The sequence below is a fragment of the Notamacropus eugenii genome, chromosome 1 (assembly GCF_028372415.1).
Source record: "Notamacropus eugenii isolate mMacEug1 chromosome 1, mMacEug1.pri_v2, whole genome shotgun sequence".
Taxonomy (NCBI): Eukaryota; Metazoa; Chordata; class Mammalia; order Diprotodontia; family Macropodidae; genus Notamacropus; species Notamacropus eugenii.
In genome coordinates, this window is record NC_092872.1 from 431,221,927 (window position 1) to 431,241,697 (window position 19,771).

Sequence of the window (19,771 nt, forward strand, 5' to 3'; positions counted from 1 at the left end):
ATTTCAATTCCAACTCAACTATTTCATTCTGGAAGACCCTGGACAGGTAAATTCCCTTCTCTGGGCTTCATTTCCCTTGTCTGTAAAATGAAGGGGTTGACTAGATGATTCTTCTAAATCCTATGATCCCAAAGCCTTAACTTCTCCATATCTAGGAGCTTGGCCTTAGGAATTTGGCCCTAGAACAACTCTAAACCTAGACCCTTCATCCTGGCCAGCATCCTTAACCCCAAGAGTTCAGCTCAGCCCAGACACCCTAAGGCATCTGGGACTTCAAGACGCCATGTTACCACATCCAGATCTCAGGTCCCATAGACACTCAAAGGTCGTCACAGCTGGAAAGGACCTTAAAGATCATCTGGTCCAAACTTCTCATTTTACAGTAGAGAAAACTAGGATGCAGAGAGGGAGCATGACTTGTCCAACGATTCAGCAGAGCCAAGATTTGATCCCAGATTCCTTAACTTTAAATCCAGTCCTCTATCATCTAGACCATGCTGCCTCAGTCCTGCAGGTATCCGCAATACCCAACAGAGAGCTGTAATTCAGCTAATGGAACCCATAGCTTCTCTGCTTTTGTTCATCAAAGGTGATGGCATTGGTGGTAGGGCAGAAGATGCCATAGGAAGAGAAGACTCTGGGCCTGGTGGGGAACTTTAGCACCAGTTAATTCCCTGGATCCCAGGGAGTTTGATGGACTGTGTATGGGAGCTACATGGACCAGAGCAGGAGGCAGGGCATCAGTGCCAACGAACTCACCCAAAAAATTGCAAAGAAGAGGGGAGGAGGATTTCCATTGGCTAAGGTCATCATGTTCCTCCCTGCCACCATTGGCCCAAGAGACCTAGCCACCCTTACATCAATGGCCCTTGAAAACTCTAAGCTCAACACTGACTGGTTTAGGGGAGTGGAGCTGCCATACCGCTTATCCCCCAACCCTGATGGTTGTGGAGCAGCCTACACTGTGGTCTCATATTCCAGTAGCTCCCGGGAGGCCCCCATGCTTCGGTATTGCAAACGTGGGGTAGCTGGGGATGAATACTCAAGTGCCAGAATAGTCTTCCGGAGCCGGCGGTCTATAAAGTGGGCATCCCATGCTGGATACTTTTTTCGGGGCAGGTCTATTCGGATTACAGGCCCCTCTGTCCGGGGGGTACGGGCTACTGGCGTGGCTGGGAGGCTGGGCCTGACCTGGAACACAGCCGGGGCACCACTGTCCCGGTCTCCAGGGACCCCATCTCTTTCTCCACCTGTAGTCCGGGGCAGAGACCGGGGTGGGCTGGTAACTGCATCAGCAGAGGGACCAGAAGGGCCAGCACCCCCGGCCTCAGGAAAGATGCCCCCGGGAGCCTGGGGACCAAACATGGGCCCATTGGGGTGTAGGAGGCAGTAATAGACAAGCATGAAAAAGATGCCCAGGGCATAGCTAGCAGCCACCACGCACACCATGATTAAGGCGCTGAAGTCAGTGGGGAAGTTGTGGTTATAGTACCAGATGCCGGTCAGGGCTACATTCTCCACCAGCACAATACAGTAGTAGATGGTCATCCGCCAGCGGCTGCGTCCCTCCTTGACGTTGAACCAGCAAAAGATGTAGATGATGCCCACCACCATGTTGTAGATGATCTCTTCCCACTTGGACATGCAGAAGTCTGTCTCTCCTTGGATGACCCAGAAGGTCATGACGCACCAGTGGGCTACAATGAAGATCCCAAAGTAGAGCCGGAAGACGCTGGCAAAGAGAGCAAAGGCCAAGACTCGAGCAGCTATAGTGAAGAGGTGCCAGAGAATCTGGACTATAGCCCCCTTGTAGGACATGGCACGTTTGTCGTCCCTCGAGTCCCGAAGCACCTTCTGATAAGAAGCGATTATCCAGGCCAGTGACACCAGTGAAGCCGAGGCTGAGAGACCTGTGGAGACAGGGGCCAGAGGTGGGAGGTGGAGGAAGGGGGCCAGGGTTAAGGAGAAGGCAAGGTCTCCAAAGGGAGGGAGAAGGGAGGTAGTGAGAGGTAGGCAGGAGGGCTCAGTGTTAGGGGCAGGGTCTCTGAGAGGAGAGATAAGGACAAGAGGTGGGTGGTGGTAGGGGTTGGGGTAGGGATAAGGGTCAGGGTTAGGGTTTCTGAGAGCAGATAGGGTAAGAGTTCATAGAACCATAGATTTGGAGCTGAAAGGGAGCTCAGAGGTCAATAGTCCAACCTACTCATTTTACAGATGTGAAAACTAAGGCCCAGAGAAATGAAGGGATTCAAAAGCTGGGATTCAAATCCAGGCTCTCTAACTCCAAGTCCAATACTCTTTCTATCATATCTCCTTCTCCTCACCTTGCTTCAGGACATCTACATCCTGAAGGCAGAGTCAAATTCCTGTAGGGAAACACCTATGGAGACACTGATATTCTCGAGGACTGAGGAACAGAGAGATGGACGGAATGGGCTGGTGCAGGAGGAGGGGAATTTTTGAGAGTGAAGAGAGGGGCAGGAGGCACGACCTGAGGTAGCTGGGATCAAGCCTAGGTATGAGTGTAGATCAGAATCTCTGAGATTAGAAGCATATGGGAATCGAGAAGAGGGTATTGGCAGCTGTGGATAGAAGAGGGGACCGGGGGAAAAGGGAGAGTAAGAAAGTAAGAGAATGAAGAAAAGAAGAGGATAGAGACATAAGATAAGAGGGAAGGAGAGGGAAGGAGAGATGGGTAGGAGCCAGTCAAAGGTTGGGCAGAAAATAGAAGCACAGAGTAGAGAGAGGCCTGGATGATCCAGCAAACTGAAGGGTAGAAACCCGGCCAAGTCAAACACTTCAGTCCAGCCTGGGGCCACTTAAGCTGAACCCAACTGGGTGATTTTGCTGACTGGGCCAGAGGGCTTTGGAAGGATTAGGAGAGGAGCCAAGAGGATCCCAAGGACACCCATGGCAGGCCTAGGGCAAAGGCAGGGGAGAAAGAGAAGGAGACAGAGGAAAAGGCAGAGGTGTGAACCTCAAGGAATAGGGAGAAGGCCCTTAGCCAGATCTCAGAGGAATGAGGAGGTGCTAGGGGCCGAGCACCCTGACCTACCTTGGGGTGTTCAGCAACAAATTACCCTCACCACTGGTGCTAAGGAATCTCCCAAGTCAAGGGATCATGCCAAGGGGTCTCCCAGAGAAGGACTGGGAAAAATGAAGGAGTTTTGGACGAGGGGCTGGGAGGGAAGAGGAGTCAGGAGAAAGAGAGGTGAGGGAGTGGTAAGGGATGGGAGGGAAGGATCCCTCAGGTGAGGGATGGGTAGTTGAGGGGCTGAGGGAAACCCAGGGTGAGAGTGGCTGGGAGAGGAAACCTGAGGGGTGGGGTGGGACAAGACTCCTCCTCAGGGAGGGGCTGGGAACGCCCTAGGAGGATATCAGTGGTAAGAGGGGTCCTAGGGTGAGGAGCTGTGGGGGCCCAGGTCAGGGTGTAAAGGAGGAAGATGGGGGGAGGGAGGCATTAGTCCCTCACCCTGCAGGGCCTCGATGTGTTTCTGGAGGACCATGATGCTGAGCTGTAGCACAAGTTGTGGGGCGCTCTTCAGGAAGGCCTCCAGCAGGCGCAGCATACTGATGTCAGCGCTCTCGAACATCATGAGCCAGTAAAAGTGGCGCCTTAGTTGCTCCCCATGCCAGCGGCTCTGCAGACCCAGGTACATGGCCCGGAGGTACCTGGGGAAGATGGGACAGTGGGCAGGTGTGTGTGTGAGGGGTGGGGAGAGGAGGGGACAGGAGCTTCCTAGAGCTACCAGCCCCTAATCGTGCTCAAGGCTGAGGGATATCCCCCCAGTGAGGTAGAAAGGCTGGGAGTAGGAGATGATTCCTGCAGACACTGTCCTGGAGGGAGGGATGGGGACCTTAGTAAGGACAGCTCCCTTTTGAGTGCTTTTTGGTTTACAAAGCACTATCCTCAATACTCCTATGGGTCAAGGAAGACTATTCCCATTTTATAGGAGAGGAAACTGTCTCAGAGAGATTAAGAACCTTGCCTTAAGTCACTGCTAGCTTCAGAGTTCTGATTCTAATCCAAGCCTCCCAACTCCAAATCCAGTGTTCTTGCATTACGGACACTTGAAGGTTAACGTCTGGTCCAGAGTTTCTTAACCATTTTTTTGTCATGGACCCCTTAAGCTGTCTTCAGAAGCTTAGGGGCACCTTCTCAGGACAATGTTTGTTGCCTACATTCATCATGGAATGCTAAATTTCAGTTAGAAGTTAATGAAAATAAAGATGCAATTTTTTTCCATCCAACTTCACAGACCCCTGAAATCAATCCACAGACCCCTTAGTACCCAGGTTAAGAAAGAAAGGAAAAAAATCATGTATTAAGCACCTCTGGTATGCCCGGCGTGGTGGTAAGCACTTTTTACAGATCATATCTCACTTGATCCTCACAACAAACCTGAGAGGTAAGTACTATTATGATCCCTATTTTACAGTTGAGGCAACTGAGGCAGACAGGTTAAATGATTTGCCCATGGTCACACAGCTAGTAAGTATTTGAAGGCAGTTTCAAACTCAGGTCTTCCTAACTCCTGATTTCCTAACTTGCCCTCTATCCACCGTGTTGCTTGTTCTAGTCCAATCCCCTCATTTTACAGATAAGGAAACTGAGGCCTAGTGACTTGTTCAGGGTCACACTGAGCTGCTGGAAGAACCAGGACTAGAACTCATTTATGAAAAATCATGGTGATATGTCCCATTTCCATAGCCCTTTAAGATCTACAAAGCATTTCTTTTCTCATTCACACTCCTCTTTATCTTCTTTCCCCCTTTCTTCTGTCCCCTTCCCTCCTCCTTAGCTGCCACTATTCTCTTCTGGACTCATCCTTTGAGGATGCTTGTAAGGCAAGTATTGTCAACCCTGTTTTACAGACCAAGAAACTGAGGCCCAGAGAAGTGAACTCCTTTGCCCAGGGTCCCATGGCTAGTAAGGTCAAAACTTCCTCTGGGATCTAGTTCAGCTCTCCTGAAGCCAAGCCTATGCTCCTTCCATCACAGCGTCCTCCACTCTTTGGCTGAGATCCATGGCCACAGCTCAATGCTGACTCAGAAGAGCATCAGGTTGGGGTATCAGAAGTAGCAGTATAAGCAGGAGATACTGAGGAAGCTGGGCCTGGCCCAGTGTCCTCTGGAGGGGATCCAGACTCCCTCCCCCACATCCTTCCTTTCCACTCCCACCCCCACCCCCACTGAGGGTCCCTCAGGCCTCACCTTCTGCAGCCTTGGGGACTTCCAGGCCTGCCACCAGGGACCCTGGGACAAGTGGTCATTATTTATAAGAAGCTGACCCAGCCTGGCAGTCTTTGTCACCCTCCCTGCTTCCCTATTCCCTGCAGCTCCAGGCTCCTACAGGAAGAAGAGAGCAGCTGGTCCTACTGTGAACAAGGCCTGAGGAGGAGAGAGGAGGGGGTGGAGAAGAACGGAGGGGGGTCCCAATGGAAGGCCTGGAGTGCCATCTGTTTGCCTGGCTTCAGTCAGGGTGAGGATCGAAGGAGGGCCTGGGACCAGCTCCCAGACCCACCAGCATCGATCACCACATGACAAGCAGCCTCTGCCCCCACCCACCTGCTCTGCCTCCTGTCTTCATTCAAGCCAGTTCTAGACACAGCAAAATAATAATATTAATAATGAGTTCCTTTTCTATAGCACAATAAGGCTTACAAACCACTCTTCATAATACCCCAGTGAGCAAGGACAGTGAAGCTATTATCACCTCCATCTTACTGAAGAAGAAACTGAGGCCCAAGAAGGGCCCAAGGTCCTGAAGCAAGTGTGTGGCAAAGCAGAGATGTGAACCAGAGCTAATGGCAAAAGATTTCTCCTTCCCCTCTCTTCTCTCTCTCTCCCACACACTCCCTCCCTTTCCCACTCCCTCTTTCCCTCTCTCTCCTTCGTCCTTCCTTCCTTCCTTCTCTTTCTCTCTCTCTCCCACATACTCCATCCCTCTATCACTCCCTCTTTTCCTCTCTCTCCCTCCCTCCTTCCTTCTCTCTCTCTCTCTCTCTTTAGCAGGAGAGACAAACTAGTGTTGCTCATTTCTCTGGTCTAAGCCACTAATCTTTGACTCCCAACTGGAGCCCCTTCTTCAACACCCCACCCTCTACAGAAGGAAGCCTATTCTGTATGATTAGAAGGGAAGAGAGAGATGAATCTCCCTCTCCTCCCTTACCCCTGCACTGACCAGTTAATCCCACCCAAGCAAGAGACTGAGATGTCTGCCAACAGAAAAATCAAAGGATGGAGGAGCTCAGAGTTTTGGGTTTACACTCCATGTGTGGGGCTTTGTGGGGGAGTGTGCCATCTGTCTGAACTGTCATTCTATATCCACGGGATCTTCTTGGAATGCAGGGCCTGAGGTTTCTGTAACTTACCATATAGAGCCAGGACACCTTGGATTTTCAGAAAGGATAAATAGTTCACATTTTTTTGGGTGCAACTTTTGAGCTTACAATACTCCCCACTGTATCCCAATGTAGGGATAGTGGGGGCTCCAGTGTGGCTTGGAGAAGTAATGTAAGTGGTATTGTGCCCATTTAACAAGTGAGGAGACTGAGACTCAGAGAAATGCCAGTCTTGTCCAAGGCCAAACACTGTGAATTAGGGGCAGAAGAAACCCATGGATTATAAATAATAACCCCTGTTTCTGTAGGGTTTTCTAATTTCTAAAATGCTTCTCTTAAAACAACCCTGTGAGAGGGACAGGACAAGGATTATTACCTCCTTTTTATAATAGAGGAAACAGGCCCAGAGTTACAGGTTCGAAGCTAAACAGAGCTACCCAGTCCTCCATACTCCCAGGTCTGGATTCTTCTGAATATTTCCCATTACATTATGTTATCTATGCTCAGCTTTCCTTCTCCTACATTTCTCCCCTAGAGGGCAGAGGTCTATTACAAGGAGGTAGGGAACTAAAGCTTTTCAGGATCTTTGAGTCCTTCGGAACTCTCTGCATCCTATAATCACAATAGAAAACATCTGTAGTCATCATCATGACATATTTGTTTGGGGTTGGACCAGAGGATGAATTCCCCAACTGAGAGCAGAGCAAATTTCCCTGAGATTAAATCTGGAACTCTGGGTGAGAGGGAGTACTCTGGTTAACCTTAGTTGCTCTGGGAATGTTAAAAAAAAAAAGCTGAAAGAGCATCATCAGATTTGGTGCAGTAGATAGAGCACTGGGCCTGGAGTCAGTAAGACTTGAGTTCAAATCCAGCCTCAGACACTTACTAGCTATATGACCCTAGGCAAATCACTTAACCTCAGTTTCCTCAACTATAAAATGAGGATAATAACAGCACCTATCTCATAGGACTGTTGTGAGGATCAAATGGAATAATTGTAAAGCCCTCAGCACAGTGCCTGGTATATAAATTCTATATAAAATATTCATCATCACCATGATTTGTTTGACTCTCAGCTCCAGTACTGACTACCTGTGTGACCTTGGACAAATCACTATAACTCTCTGAACCTCAGTGTCCTCCTCTATGAAATAGGGATGTGAATACTTGTATTACCCAGTCCATAGGGATGTTATGAAGAAAGATGTTTTAAAACTGAAAAGGGCCATGACTATGTGAATTTTGGTGGTGATGCTGGTGTCTCTAGAAACATGAGGAGGAATGGCATGGGACCCTGAAGCAGGGGCTCAAACCCAGCTGTTTTGAGTCCAAGGATGGATTTCTTTCCACTTTACTCCATGTCCTCCTATGGCAGATATCTTAATATTATTGAGAAAAAAGTGTAGGATTCTAGTTACGGTACTATGGAGGGTTCAATGAAGGGGAGGGGGACTCAGTGAGCAGATGGGGTCTCAGTAAGAAATCCTGACTCTACAAGCCTAGGTCAGTCGGTCTACCTATCAATCTTTTTGGTCCTGTCTCAACCATTTGTCTGACCCTGCGTGAATTTGTCCCTTCCAAACTTTCCCACCCCCATTCAATGTTAGGTCAGTCTGTATGCCTGTGCTCAGCTGTTCTTTCCTCCACCCCCTTCTAACTGTGGGTCCCTCTGTCTGTTTGGGTGTCTCTCACATCCTTGGTTTCTCCATCTGTCAGTCTCTTGGAGATTCTGCATGTGTCCCTCTCCATGAGTTTTTTTCCCTCTTCCTAACTCATCTTAACAGATTTAGCTAAAAATTCTTCTCCTAGAAGGTCCTAATTCTCTCTCCAGAAAACACCCTACCTACTCCTAAACTGTGCAAACATGAGAAAATGACTGTCACGAGTCTGTTTTCTGAAGTCTGTTCCTGTTGAATACACAGGAGTGGGACTCAATCTTGTGGGAAGAAAAGAATTTAAAACCATGGGTCAAATGAACACATGCTTCTCAGACCCTGGGTCAGAAATCAGAGGTTATAGGAGTAAGTTGAAAGAAAACTTGGAGATAATCCAGACTGTTGCTGAGGTTCAGTCATTTTCAGTCATGTCTAATTCTTCATGACCCCATTTAGGATGTTCTTGGCAAAGATACTAGAATGATTTGTCATTTCCTTCTCCAGCTCATTTTACAGATGAGGAAACTGAGGCAAGCAGGGTTAAGTGACTTGCCCAGGGTCACACAGCTAGTAAGTGTCTGAGGTCAGATTTGAATTCAGGAAGACAAGTCTTCCGGACTCCAGGCCTGGCACTTTTTCTATGGTACCACCCAGCTGTCCCTGAATCATGGTGTACCTTAGGCAAATCACCTCTTTTCTCTGGACCTCAATTTTTTGCTCTATAAAATGAAGGGGCTAGACTAAATGACCATTAGATCCCTTCTAGCTGTAACCCAAGTTCTAAGTTTCCTGCAACCCCATCTCTTCTCTGCGCATGAGGAAAATCTCCTGGCTTGCTCTCACCACTGGTTCTAGTTGCATTATTTCTAACTGCACCATGTTCTATTTTTCTATACTTTTATGATTCATAATCAGGGTTGGCTATGAAATGTTTTCTCAATACTTCCAAAAAGGATAGGCTAGTTCTCTCTTCTTGAGTTTACCACAAGCCCTCACTCCAGAAGGGTGGGCCAGAAAGTCAATATCTAAAGCCCAATGCTTCTCTTCCTGGAGAAATGACCCATAGAATAAGTTCATTCCCCACATCATGACTGTCTTTCAGGAATTCCACCTCAAACCTTCCCTTTCCTGCTCCCCCCAACACACACACACACACACACACACACACACACACACATACTCAGTCACACACACACTCAGTCACACGCACAGTCACTCACTCACACACTCACACACACACACACACACACACACACACACACACACACACACACACACACACACACACACCCCATCCCCTTGCCAATCTTTAGAAAAATGCTGTTCTTGAGTTCTAAGGAGTCAATAAGAGTGAGGCTGTTTTTGAATTGAAAGTGGGGTAAATAAGAGACTCTCCAGCACATCTGTCCTTTACAGCTGTTGCTACTGGCTCTAGGATTTCTCCTTGCAGTGTGAAGACTACAGGCTTCTGAAACTCAAGGCCTACGTAAAATGAGGGATCTTTCAATCCTGGCTGTGGGGGACTATATCCACCCACTCACCCTTGTAATAGCCATCACTTCATGGCTACTATGGTAAGCCTTTCTTGGAGGAGCTCATATTCCTGATATTGGTAGTAGAACAAGACATTGCAAATAACTTGATCATAATCACTTATCTCTTGATTCACTAGATACTCATTATGGAAGATGAGTAGGAAACAGAGCCCTAGCTAGACATTTTTGTGCCAGTGGCAATCAGCATGAAACACATTATCAAATCAACTTTTCAAAACCAATTCTTTTTTTATTTAATTGTAGTGTAAAACGGGCAGAATGAGACCATGGAGGAGTTCACTTGAGGACAGCATCTAGAAACTTCTTATTTTAACTACTTATTCTCACTGAATTATTAAATTCAGTTGCTTCTAAACGGTGGAAAGACTGGAAATCCTATCAGCTTCCTCTAAAACTTGAGTTCTCTAGAAAAAAAGTCCTGATTATCCCACTGTACTGACAACTCTAGTGAGGAAACTGGATCAGCCTCCCACCTCTGAAGACCACAATTCTTTGTGTTAGAATTTCAGCTTGGACAGGTAGTATACTGTGTAATAATATAAAAGCATTAGGGTTGGCACTGGAAAATTTGAATTTGAGGGTCCCCTCTGCTATTTTACTAACTATGTGACATTAGGTAAGTCACAAACCTTATCTGAGCCATAACTTCCTTTGCTGTAAAATGGTGGTGGTGGTGGTGGGGACAGGAAGGACACTGGATAATAAAAGTTGATATTTATGTTGCAAAAGACTTTAAAAACACCATCCCATTTGATCCTCCTGAATTTGATACCATACCATAGGCATTATTATTATTTCCATTTTACAGATAAGAAAACTGAGCCTCTTTCACATTATATGACTTGCCCATCATAGCATAGTTATCGCCATAGCTGCACAACCTCAATTCTAAGCTCCCACTCCCAGACTTGCTGCACACTCTCAGCCAAGTCTTTCTCCCTGTCTGGGTCTTCATTTCCATCTGTTAACTTCAATTCTACTAGACTAAGCTCAATAAAGTCAACTCTATGGGTTTTATTTAAACAACACTCCCTCCCCTCCTCCTCCCAAAGTAATTAGCACAGTACTTGGACACAGCAGGCACTTAATAATATTTTGTTGGATAAAATCAATTTCATAAACATTTTCTAAGTGCTTACTATATGCAGGCCCAGTGTTTGGCATTAAGAATACAAAGACCTGACTCTCAAGGAGTTTATAGTCTAATAATATGGAAAGAATCACATGCACAAACTCCAAAGTATTAGAGTTTAGAGGAGGTCACCTATGTTTAGATGCTTCAATCTAACCCCTTGGAGCTTGCTATGTTACAGTGAAAATATCCTTGATCTAGGATTCTGGAGACCTGGGTGCTAGTCCCAATTTGTCACTGATTTGATGTGTGATTCTGAGTAAGTCACTTCACCAACCTGAGTTACCTTTTCTTTATCATAAAATAAAAGAATGAATCAATCAAGAAGCATTTGTTAAGCATCTGCTATGTGCCAGGTCAAAGAGACACAAGAAGTCCTACATGGTCTTTACGATCCCTTCCAACACTGGCATTCTTTGATTCTATGATCTCAGCAAATCTCAGCACAGTTTTAAAGGGTACATCCCTAAGCCTTATCTTTCCATTTCCCAACCCCCAAACTCCATTCCTCATTTACCTCACTCTGGACCCTCAGGCAGCCCTAGGCTGAAAAGTCAGGAGACCTAAGTTCTGGTTCTAACTCTGCTGTTGACTATGTGCAAAACGAGGGGATTGGACTATGTGACCTGGAGTGTAAGATTTCTTCTAGCAATAGTCTTTTCCCTTATTTGTTCTAAATTCCCTTCCAAATAGAAAGAGAATTGGATTTGGGAGTCCAAAGATTCAGGTTCTAGTCCTGGCCCTTCCACACACTAGCTCCACGATCATGGTCAAGGTATCATGGCAGGACTATTATTACTATACTATTGCGTGGACTATTTGTGTCTGACCTATGGTAGAGCCTTCTGAGCTCATATCACAATTGGACACACTGTACCTTGACCCTAAACATAGTGATATTATTTTGGTCCTCCTTGAGAACAAAGGACAACAACCAACCAATCATGGTAAGATGAAAAGATCAATGAATTTGGAATTAGGGGACCTGGATTCAGACTCCACCTTTGTTACTTATTGATCTGTGCCCTTAAGCAAATCACTTGCTTTCTCATGGTCCAGGTTTCCTCAACTATAAAATGAGTGATCTCTAAGGTCCCTTCCAGTTTTAAATCTATGATCCATATCTAGGTCTTGTTTCCCTGTGATGTAAAAGGGAACTGAATCATACATACACTTCCTCCTCTCAAAGTCATGGGGAAGATACTACAAAGCTTTCTCTGAAGGTAGGCTCTGTTCTCTTCTGCTTCCTGCTTTTCTTCCTTCATCTCTTCTAATCTTCTCTTTCTCTCCATCCCCCACCAGAAGAGTCACAGTGCAAAGCAGGGTGGTGATGTGTGGAGGGAGGTCTCAAGAGGGGTGAATGTAAGAGTTTGGAGGCTTAATAAAAAGAAGAGTTTCCCAACAGTCAGAGTTATTAAGAAGATCTCAGTGACAGATTTGGATGCTTTGATAAGTGGCAATTCCAAATGCTCTTGATTAGAAATGACCTTTTCTTTGAATATCATTGTTCTAACTGAAGCTGGATAGACAAACCTTAGGGAAGCTGTGTAGAGACCCCTACAGTGGGCGGGAGTTTGGACTAGGGACTTCTTAGATGCCTTCTGACTGGTGAGGAGAACTCTGTGCCAGGATTCTAAGAATTTGTCTGACTAATATACATTGACCTTAGCTTCTTTCCCAAACCAGAAACTTTTATAGTAGAAATTCTTCACTCCTTAGTCCCATTCTCTTTCCTTTAGCAATCTTATTATCCAACTTAACATTTAGGCTTTTCATTACTCCCCATCCCTATTGTCCCACTGAGGACCTGGTATTTTGTCCTTAAATATGGTCAAGGATTGGTGGTGTGGTAGATAGACTGCCAGGAGCCTGGAGTTGGAAAGACTCATCTTCCTGAGTTCAAATCAGTCCTTACATACTTATTAGCTATGTGACCCTGTCATACCCTGTGACAAGTCACTTAACCCTGTTTGTCTCAGTTTCCTCATGTATAAAATGAGCTGGAGGAGGAAATGGCAAACCACTCCAGTATTTTTGCCAAGAAAACCCCAAATGGGGTCATGAAGAGTTGGACATGAATGAAAAGCAACACAACAACAACAAAGGTTGTCAAAATAACCACTCTTTCACACTACCACCCAGATTGAAATCTACCCAGGATTCCAATCCTGCTGTGTGACTTGCCCATGATCATCCATTCAGTTAATGGCAGAACTGAGACTAGAATTCAATTGTTCTAAGCTGGCCAGAGTTCTTTTCATTACACTTTAGGGCTACTGGATGTGGAGCTAGAAGGGCACTTAGAAATTATAAACCTTAGAGTCTAATACTCTCCTTTTCACAGAAGAGGAAACTGATGTCCAGAAAGATAAAGATTCTTGCCTAGAGTTCCATATTTATTGAGAGACAGAACTGGGATTTGAATCCATATTTGAGGACTCAAAATCTAGTCTTTCCTCCTTTAACAAAGTTCCTGCCCAAAATCCTGGGAGGCTTCAGAAATTACTAGAAAGAGTCCAAGGATCTAAAGGTCCTTGATAGAATTTATTGCCAAATCCCTTCTTGCTAATGGGCTTAGTAAATTATACTTATCAGGTTAACAGTCCACTCAGGAGAAAGCTGAAGATTAGCAAAAGATAAATCCTGAGCAAGAAGCCTTTCTTTTCCTAAAGGTCAGGTATGGAGTTACAGGCTTAATTGGCTTTACAATTCCCCAGAGTAGAGGCAGAAGAGAGACTCATATGCTGAGCATATGAACCCCTGAGTCCACTTCCCAACTCCAGACTTATGTTACCCTATCAGCTAGAGAGAGAAGGGAGTCTAGGAAACTCGAAGTGAAGGGAAGCTGCTGGTTGGGAAGGGGGCGGGGTGGACTCCAATCAGGAAGAATACTTTGAGATCTCCAAAGGATGATTCCTGAAGGGCACAAAATGTCTTCCAGTTACAGATCATCTAGTTTAACCCTCTCATTATCTAGACAAAGAAACTGATACCCAGTAAGGGGAAGGTGCTTGCCCCAAATCATACAGCTATGAAGCATGAATTTGGACTTAGGAGACTTGAGTTCAAATATTGCTTTGCTGCTTGCTATCGATGTGACCTTGGTAAGTAAGTCTCTTTCTCCCTCCTAGTCTTAACTTATTCCTTTGTAAAATAACATATTCATAGCACATAATCTCCAAGATCCTTCCCAGCTTTGACTTTCATGATTTTAACATCCTAAGTCAGTGGTAGGACAATGTGACTTTTAATTGTGTGAAAGGTCTGGGTCAGGAGATCCTCCTGGGCCTCAAAAACCCCTTTAACTAGGTCATCTGGGAAATTTTCCACCCCAAAATCCTGATAACAGCAACAATAACAATTTACATTTCTACAGGCTTACAAAGCATTGTCCCCACAATAACCCTATAAGTGCACTTAGTACAGGCAGTTTGGGGCAATGGAAAGAACACAGAATTTAATCAGAAAATGTGGTTTTCATTACTATCTTTGCTAATTATTACCTAAGTAACCTTCTTACTTAACTTTGCTAAGTCTCGGTTTCCTCATCTGAAAAAAAGTTAAAAGTTGAATTAGATTATCTCTAGGATATCTTCCAGCTCTAAATTCTATGATCCCACTTTACAGATGAAGGAACTGAGATTCAGAGAGGTAAAAATAACTTGACTAAAGTAAGAAAAGTAACCATTTAGGTCAATATAATTCCACTATAATTCCATTATAAAAATATTCTACTCTTACCCTAACATTCAAGGAGTGGATTCAATTACTTGCTTAGGATTTTTGTTCACTTAGTTGTATCCACAGAATGGTACTATGATGTACATAACTGAGGAAGTCAGGTTTGTCCAACTGGGAAGGAAGTCCGGAGTAAGGTGGAGGAGGGTAAGGATGGAAGGGAGATCAGATTGGTCAATTATCTTGTCCTAGAAATAGTATAAACAGAATTCCAGAACTGAAAGGATACCTCAGCTTGGTACAGGGGAAAGTGTTGGAGGACACTGACTTTGTAATCAAAGGCAAGGACTTGAATCCTGGTTCCTCCACTTACTACCTGAATGACCTCTACCAAGTCACTTCATCTCTAAAACCCTCTGGGCCCTCATCTGTGAAATGAGGGATATAAACTAGATGGCCTGTAAGACTCCTAAAGCTACATTTATCAAGTCCAGCCTCCTCATTTTTTAGAGAGAAGAGAGATGAAGTAACCAAAATCCAGTTAGTTAGTGGAGATGCTAAGGGTAGAACCCAAGCCTCCTGACTTCTAGTTCCCACTCAGGAGCAGGAACTTCTAAGTCATACTATTCAGTCTACCTTACAACGGCCCTCCCCCCACAACCGCACGAAATAATCCACTCCCTGCCTTCTTTCTTGAATCAGTCACTGAATCTTAGCATGTTAGAGCTGAAGGGCCTTTAGAAGATGTGACACAGAATGTGAAAACTGGAAGATACCTTAGAACGTACAAAGACTGTCAAATCTAGAAAAGACCTAAGAGAGCCAGTTCAACTTCTTCACTTTATAGAAGATAGTGAGACTCAGAGAAAGAAATACCTGATTCCCACTGCTGGTTCTCCTGGAAGTCATCCCAATTCCGCAGTCCCAGCCTTTCATCCAATGCTGGAGGTGGCACTATTCTGGTGCTACCTTCCACACAAGATCTTTCCCAATCCTGCCAGTTCTTAGTGTTCTCTCCCTCTTGAAGTTATTTTGTATTGTATGTTCTCTCCTGTACACAGGTTGTATGCTCTCCATCCCCAAGTAGAAGGTAAGTTCATTGAGGGGAGGGGATGTATTTTTTCTTTGTATTCCCATTGACTAGAATGGAGTAGGTGCTTAATAACTGTTAAACTGAAGCTATTACCTCTGTTCATTTATTACTAGTCCTTTTTGAGAACAGTTCTTGGCTGGTCAAAGAAAGCCAAGATGTGGTTCATAGTAAGGACATTCTGAAAGAGGAGGAAGGGGTATGGATTAAGGCTGCTAGTGAGTAAAGGCCAGTTATCTAGGAGTTGGGCTGATGGACAGAGGGAACTGAGCTTTGGCTACCAGGAATAGGAAGTTACCATTTCAGTATCTAAAAATATCTCTCTCCATCTGTCCACTCAGTCAAGGGAAAGATAAATGTAGATTGGTTCCTGAATATAGACTTGATTATTTTTGTGTGTCAGGCTAATAATAATAATGATGATGATGCTTTGAATGGATAGTGATTTTCCCCAGGGAAGTCTGAGGGAGATCAAGTTTATCATCTTGCTGGTGATTACCCTGTCACAGATAGGGGAAACTGAGGCTTAGAAAGGCATGGTTACATGGTCAGAATGATACAAGGAATAAGCAACTGGACCAAAAACCAGAAGCCCTGACCCCAAAGTCTAGTGGTCTATCTTCCAAGCTAAGCAGAGAATGATGATGATGACATACTAGAACTTTGTTTTTGTATGGTACTTTATATATTTTCAAAACACTTTCACATTATCTCATTTGATCCTCACAAGAGCTCCTTGAAGTATGAAGACTAAATATTAGCTCTGTTCCACAGATTAGGGAGCTAAGCCAAAGAAAGGGGAAGGAACTAGTCCATAACTATAGTTATTAATGGAGATAGCAGTAATAGAGAACATAGGCCTCCTGACTTATTTAGTGCTTCTTTCAGCAGAATGGTCTACATTTCCCTCCCCCAAGCAGTGTCAGTATAGGGGCACTTAGGATGGCCTGACTCATCCCAACACTTCTAACAGGCCTATAGATTAACTAGGGAATGGGAGAGATACATTTATCATTAGAGATTCATTGTCTTGAATGAAAATATCTTCTTACAGGATTCTCCAGCTCTTGGTCCTGTTAAAGTAAGGTTCTATCTCAATGTGGCTTTCCCCTGCCTTTGTTGGGGGAACATTCTTCTAGATCCAACTCAGATCAAAGGACTAACAAGTGCAGGGAAGGAAGGGATTTGGAATAAATTGAAATAGATTAGAACAAATTTGTGAAAAACTTCAAGGTCTTCCCTCCTATGGAACCCTTTTCTTTTGCCCTTATGGGCTCTGAGAAATGGCAAGGCTGGTTCCCAAATTCCCATTGAGATGGGGTGGAGGAATAATTACCCCAACTCTACTCATAATCACAGAATATAAAAGCTGCTCAGAATGCAGAATGACAAAACTGGAAGGGACCTTAGAACTTAAAGTATTAGATTTGAAAGAAACCTTAGAGATAACCTAGTTCAGCCTCTTTGCTTTGCAAGTGGGAAAAGTAAGGCACAGAATGGGGAAGGGATTTGCAAAAGACCTCACAGGGTGAAAATGGCAAAGTTAGGATTCAAACCAAAGTCTTCTGACTCTATAGTTCTGTGCCCTTAGTACTACACTACACTAAGAGCTAGGAACCTGAAAAAGCAGCTCAACACAGGGGGGAAAAGGAACATAGCTGGAGAATAGGAAGACTGCAAAGCCTTCCTGAAATAGTGGGCCTACTTTCTTGGGCCTACTTTTCTCTCCTAGGATCCCCTTTCCTGGGGTTTAAGGTAGGGACAAAAAGGGAGGGAAAGACCTAGGGTACTAAAAAGAGGCAACAGAATGGAGATGTTAATTGATTAATAAATGATAGTTGATCATTGAATGTTGATTATAGATCCACCTACCTTTTCAACTAGAAGGACTCATTCCCAATGCTCTCAAGAAGGGAGGAGGGGGGCTGCTGAAGGGGTGAAGGAACTAAAGAAATGACAAGTTCTGCTGCCTCCCACCACTTTCCCTTTCAAAGCTTCCTTTTTCTAAATGCTTCTTCATCACCTCCCCTATTTCCCTCTTCACATCATAAGGACAAACATTTCCAGATAGCATGATATTGCAAAAAAAAAAAAAAAAAAAAAAAAGCAACGACCTTAGAATCAGAAGATTTGCATTAGAGTCCTGACTGTCATTTACTATTTGTTTGACCTTTAGACCATTCACTTAAACCCTATAAGACTCAATTTCCCTATCTATAAAATGACGGAATTATATTAGGTTATCTTTGTAAAAAGTCTCTTTCAGCTCTGACATTCAATGAGCCTATGAAAGAGCCTTTTACTTGGAATCATGATTCTAGTCCTGGCTCTGTCAGACTTGCTGTGTGACTTTGGGAAGTCATTTATCCTTTCTGAGCCTTAACTTCATCCTCATTACAAGAGGGTTTGACTGGATGGCCTCTAAGATCTGAGTTGGTCCTTCCAGCTTTGACATTCCGTGATTCTCTCAACCACCCCCTCCCCCCATCTTGTTCTGCCCCATGCAGGCGGGGCCAGAGGGGGAAGACCCCCTGGGAGGTGAGGGAGAGAAGGAGAGAGGATAGGGTGGGGCTGGGAAATATGGGGAAGGAAATTAATCAGTCCAGTCCCTCCCCGCCCTCCCCCCACCATTTTCGCCTGTCTCCAGCCTCCCCTCCCAGACCTTTTCTTCCCTCCCCCCTTTCCATCCCATCCCATCCCATCCCATCCCATCCCATCCCATCCCATCCCATCGCATTCCATCCAGCGAAACCTTCTTATTTTCCTACCTCCAGACCTGACCGAGCTGCAGGACGTGAACTAGCGACTGCAGGAGCCAGACGCAGAGGCGGCAGCAGCGGCGGTGCGGACGCCGGGCGCCAGATAGAGCGGGAGGGGCGGGTACAGCGGGACCCGGGCCGGGACCGCTGTCCTTCGTGCTGAAGGCGGCGCTGGCGCTGACGCTTGCGCTGGTGCTGTCCTTGGTGCTGAAGGCGGTAGCGGCTGCACCTGGCCCAGCTCCGGCAGATGAGTAGTCATAGACGAACCATCGGAAACTGAGCAGCTGCACCACGAGGGAGGGCAGCAACGCGAAAAGCAGCGTGAGGCCGAACCAGATGTGCTGGCCCTGGAGGTAATAGTCAGCCGCCAGCCACAGGTCGGTGGCCCCGTCGGAGAAGAAGACTAGCAGCGCGCACAGCGACCAGCAACAGTCCCACAGGCTGTAGCGGGGCCGCCGTCCCCCCACCGAGAGCAGCCCCGCCCCAGCCCCAGCCCCAGTCCCCAGAGCCCCCGGAGGCCCCGAGCCGGCCCGGGCCCCGCCGGCCGCCCCCTCCAGGCCCGGGCCGGCCGCGGCGGCGCCTCCATCCGACTTCGCGGCCATGTTGGCGGAGGAGGAGGCGGGGAGAGACTTCCGGGCGGCCTCGTGGTGGGGGGAGAGGGGGAGGAGGAGGGGGCAGGGGGCGGTGGTGGTTGAGAGGAGGTTCTCGCTGGTAGCTTCTCTCTTCTTCCTCCTCCTCTTCCTCCTCCTGCTCTCCTGCTCCTCCTCCTCTCCTCCCCAAACGCTCTCCTCCTCCTCCCTCCTCTTCCTTCTCTTTCTCTTATTCTGCCTCCTCTTCCTCCTCCTTTTTCCTCTCCCCCTTCAATTATTCACTGGCCCTACTCTGCTCCCTCTTCCCCTAGCTGATGGTGGGACGTGATGGGGCAGCCGGGAGAGCAGAAAGATCAGGGAGGAGTTGGGAAGGGGTTGCATCCCTAGTTATTCCTCCTTCCCTCCCTCGGCCGCGCCCCTTTCCCTGTTCCAAGCAGAACTCCAGTCCCCCACTTCATCTTCTTTCATCTCTTCTTCATGGACTCCCCCCTCCCCCAGTACTACATCCATTCATCTTTTCTGTCTTCCCTCTCTCCACTCCACCTCTCTATTCACCTCAGGGGACCTGATCCTACCCTGGCCTTGTAGGGTGTGGCTGAGACTAGAAGAAGGGAGTTGAAGGGGTGACCCATTGAACGGGGCTCTAATACCTCCAGAATTGGAAAGCTTAAGAAAGAAAAGAATAGTTATAGAATGTTAGCCCTGGAGGGGACCTTAGAAAATAGGAACACGCAATGTGAGGACTAGAAGGAAACTTACAACAGAGAAAGATCAGAGCTGTGCCAGAACAGCCTGGTGTAGTTGAAAGGGACCTGGATTTGTAGTCAGAGGAACTGTGTTTAAATCCTGGCTCTTCCCTCAGTATGACCTTGGTCAATTAATCTCACCTCCTTGGGCTACAGTTTCCTCTTCAGTAAAATGAAGAGATTGAACTAAATGATTCCTAAGATTTCTTATTGCTCTAAATTTA

General features: G+C 46.1%; 1 protein-coding gene across 1 annotated transcript; it reads right to left on the reverse strand.

The window, feature by feature from the left end:
* Window positions 1-240: 240 nt before the first annotated feature.
* XKR7 (XK related 7) lies at window positions 241-18,813 on the reverse strand. Its single transcript, XM_072642750.1, has 3 exons — window positions 18,221-18,813; window positions 3,486-3,669; window positions 241-1,938 (listed from the first exon to the last, which is right to left on the reverse strand). The coding sequence occupies exons 1-3, from the start codon at window positions 18,811-18,813 to the stop codon at window positions 958-960; spliced, it is 1,758 nt and encodes a 585-aa protein (XP_072498851.1). The 3' UTR covers window positions 241-957.
* Between the last annotated feature and the right edge of the window lie 958 nt (window positions 18,814-19,771).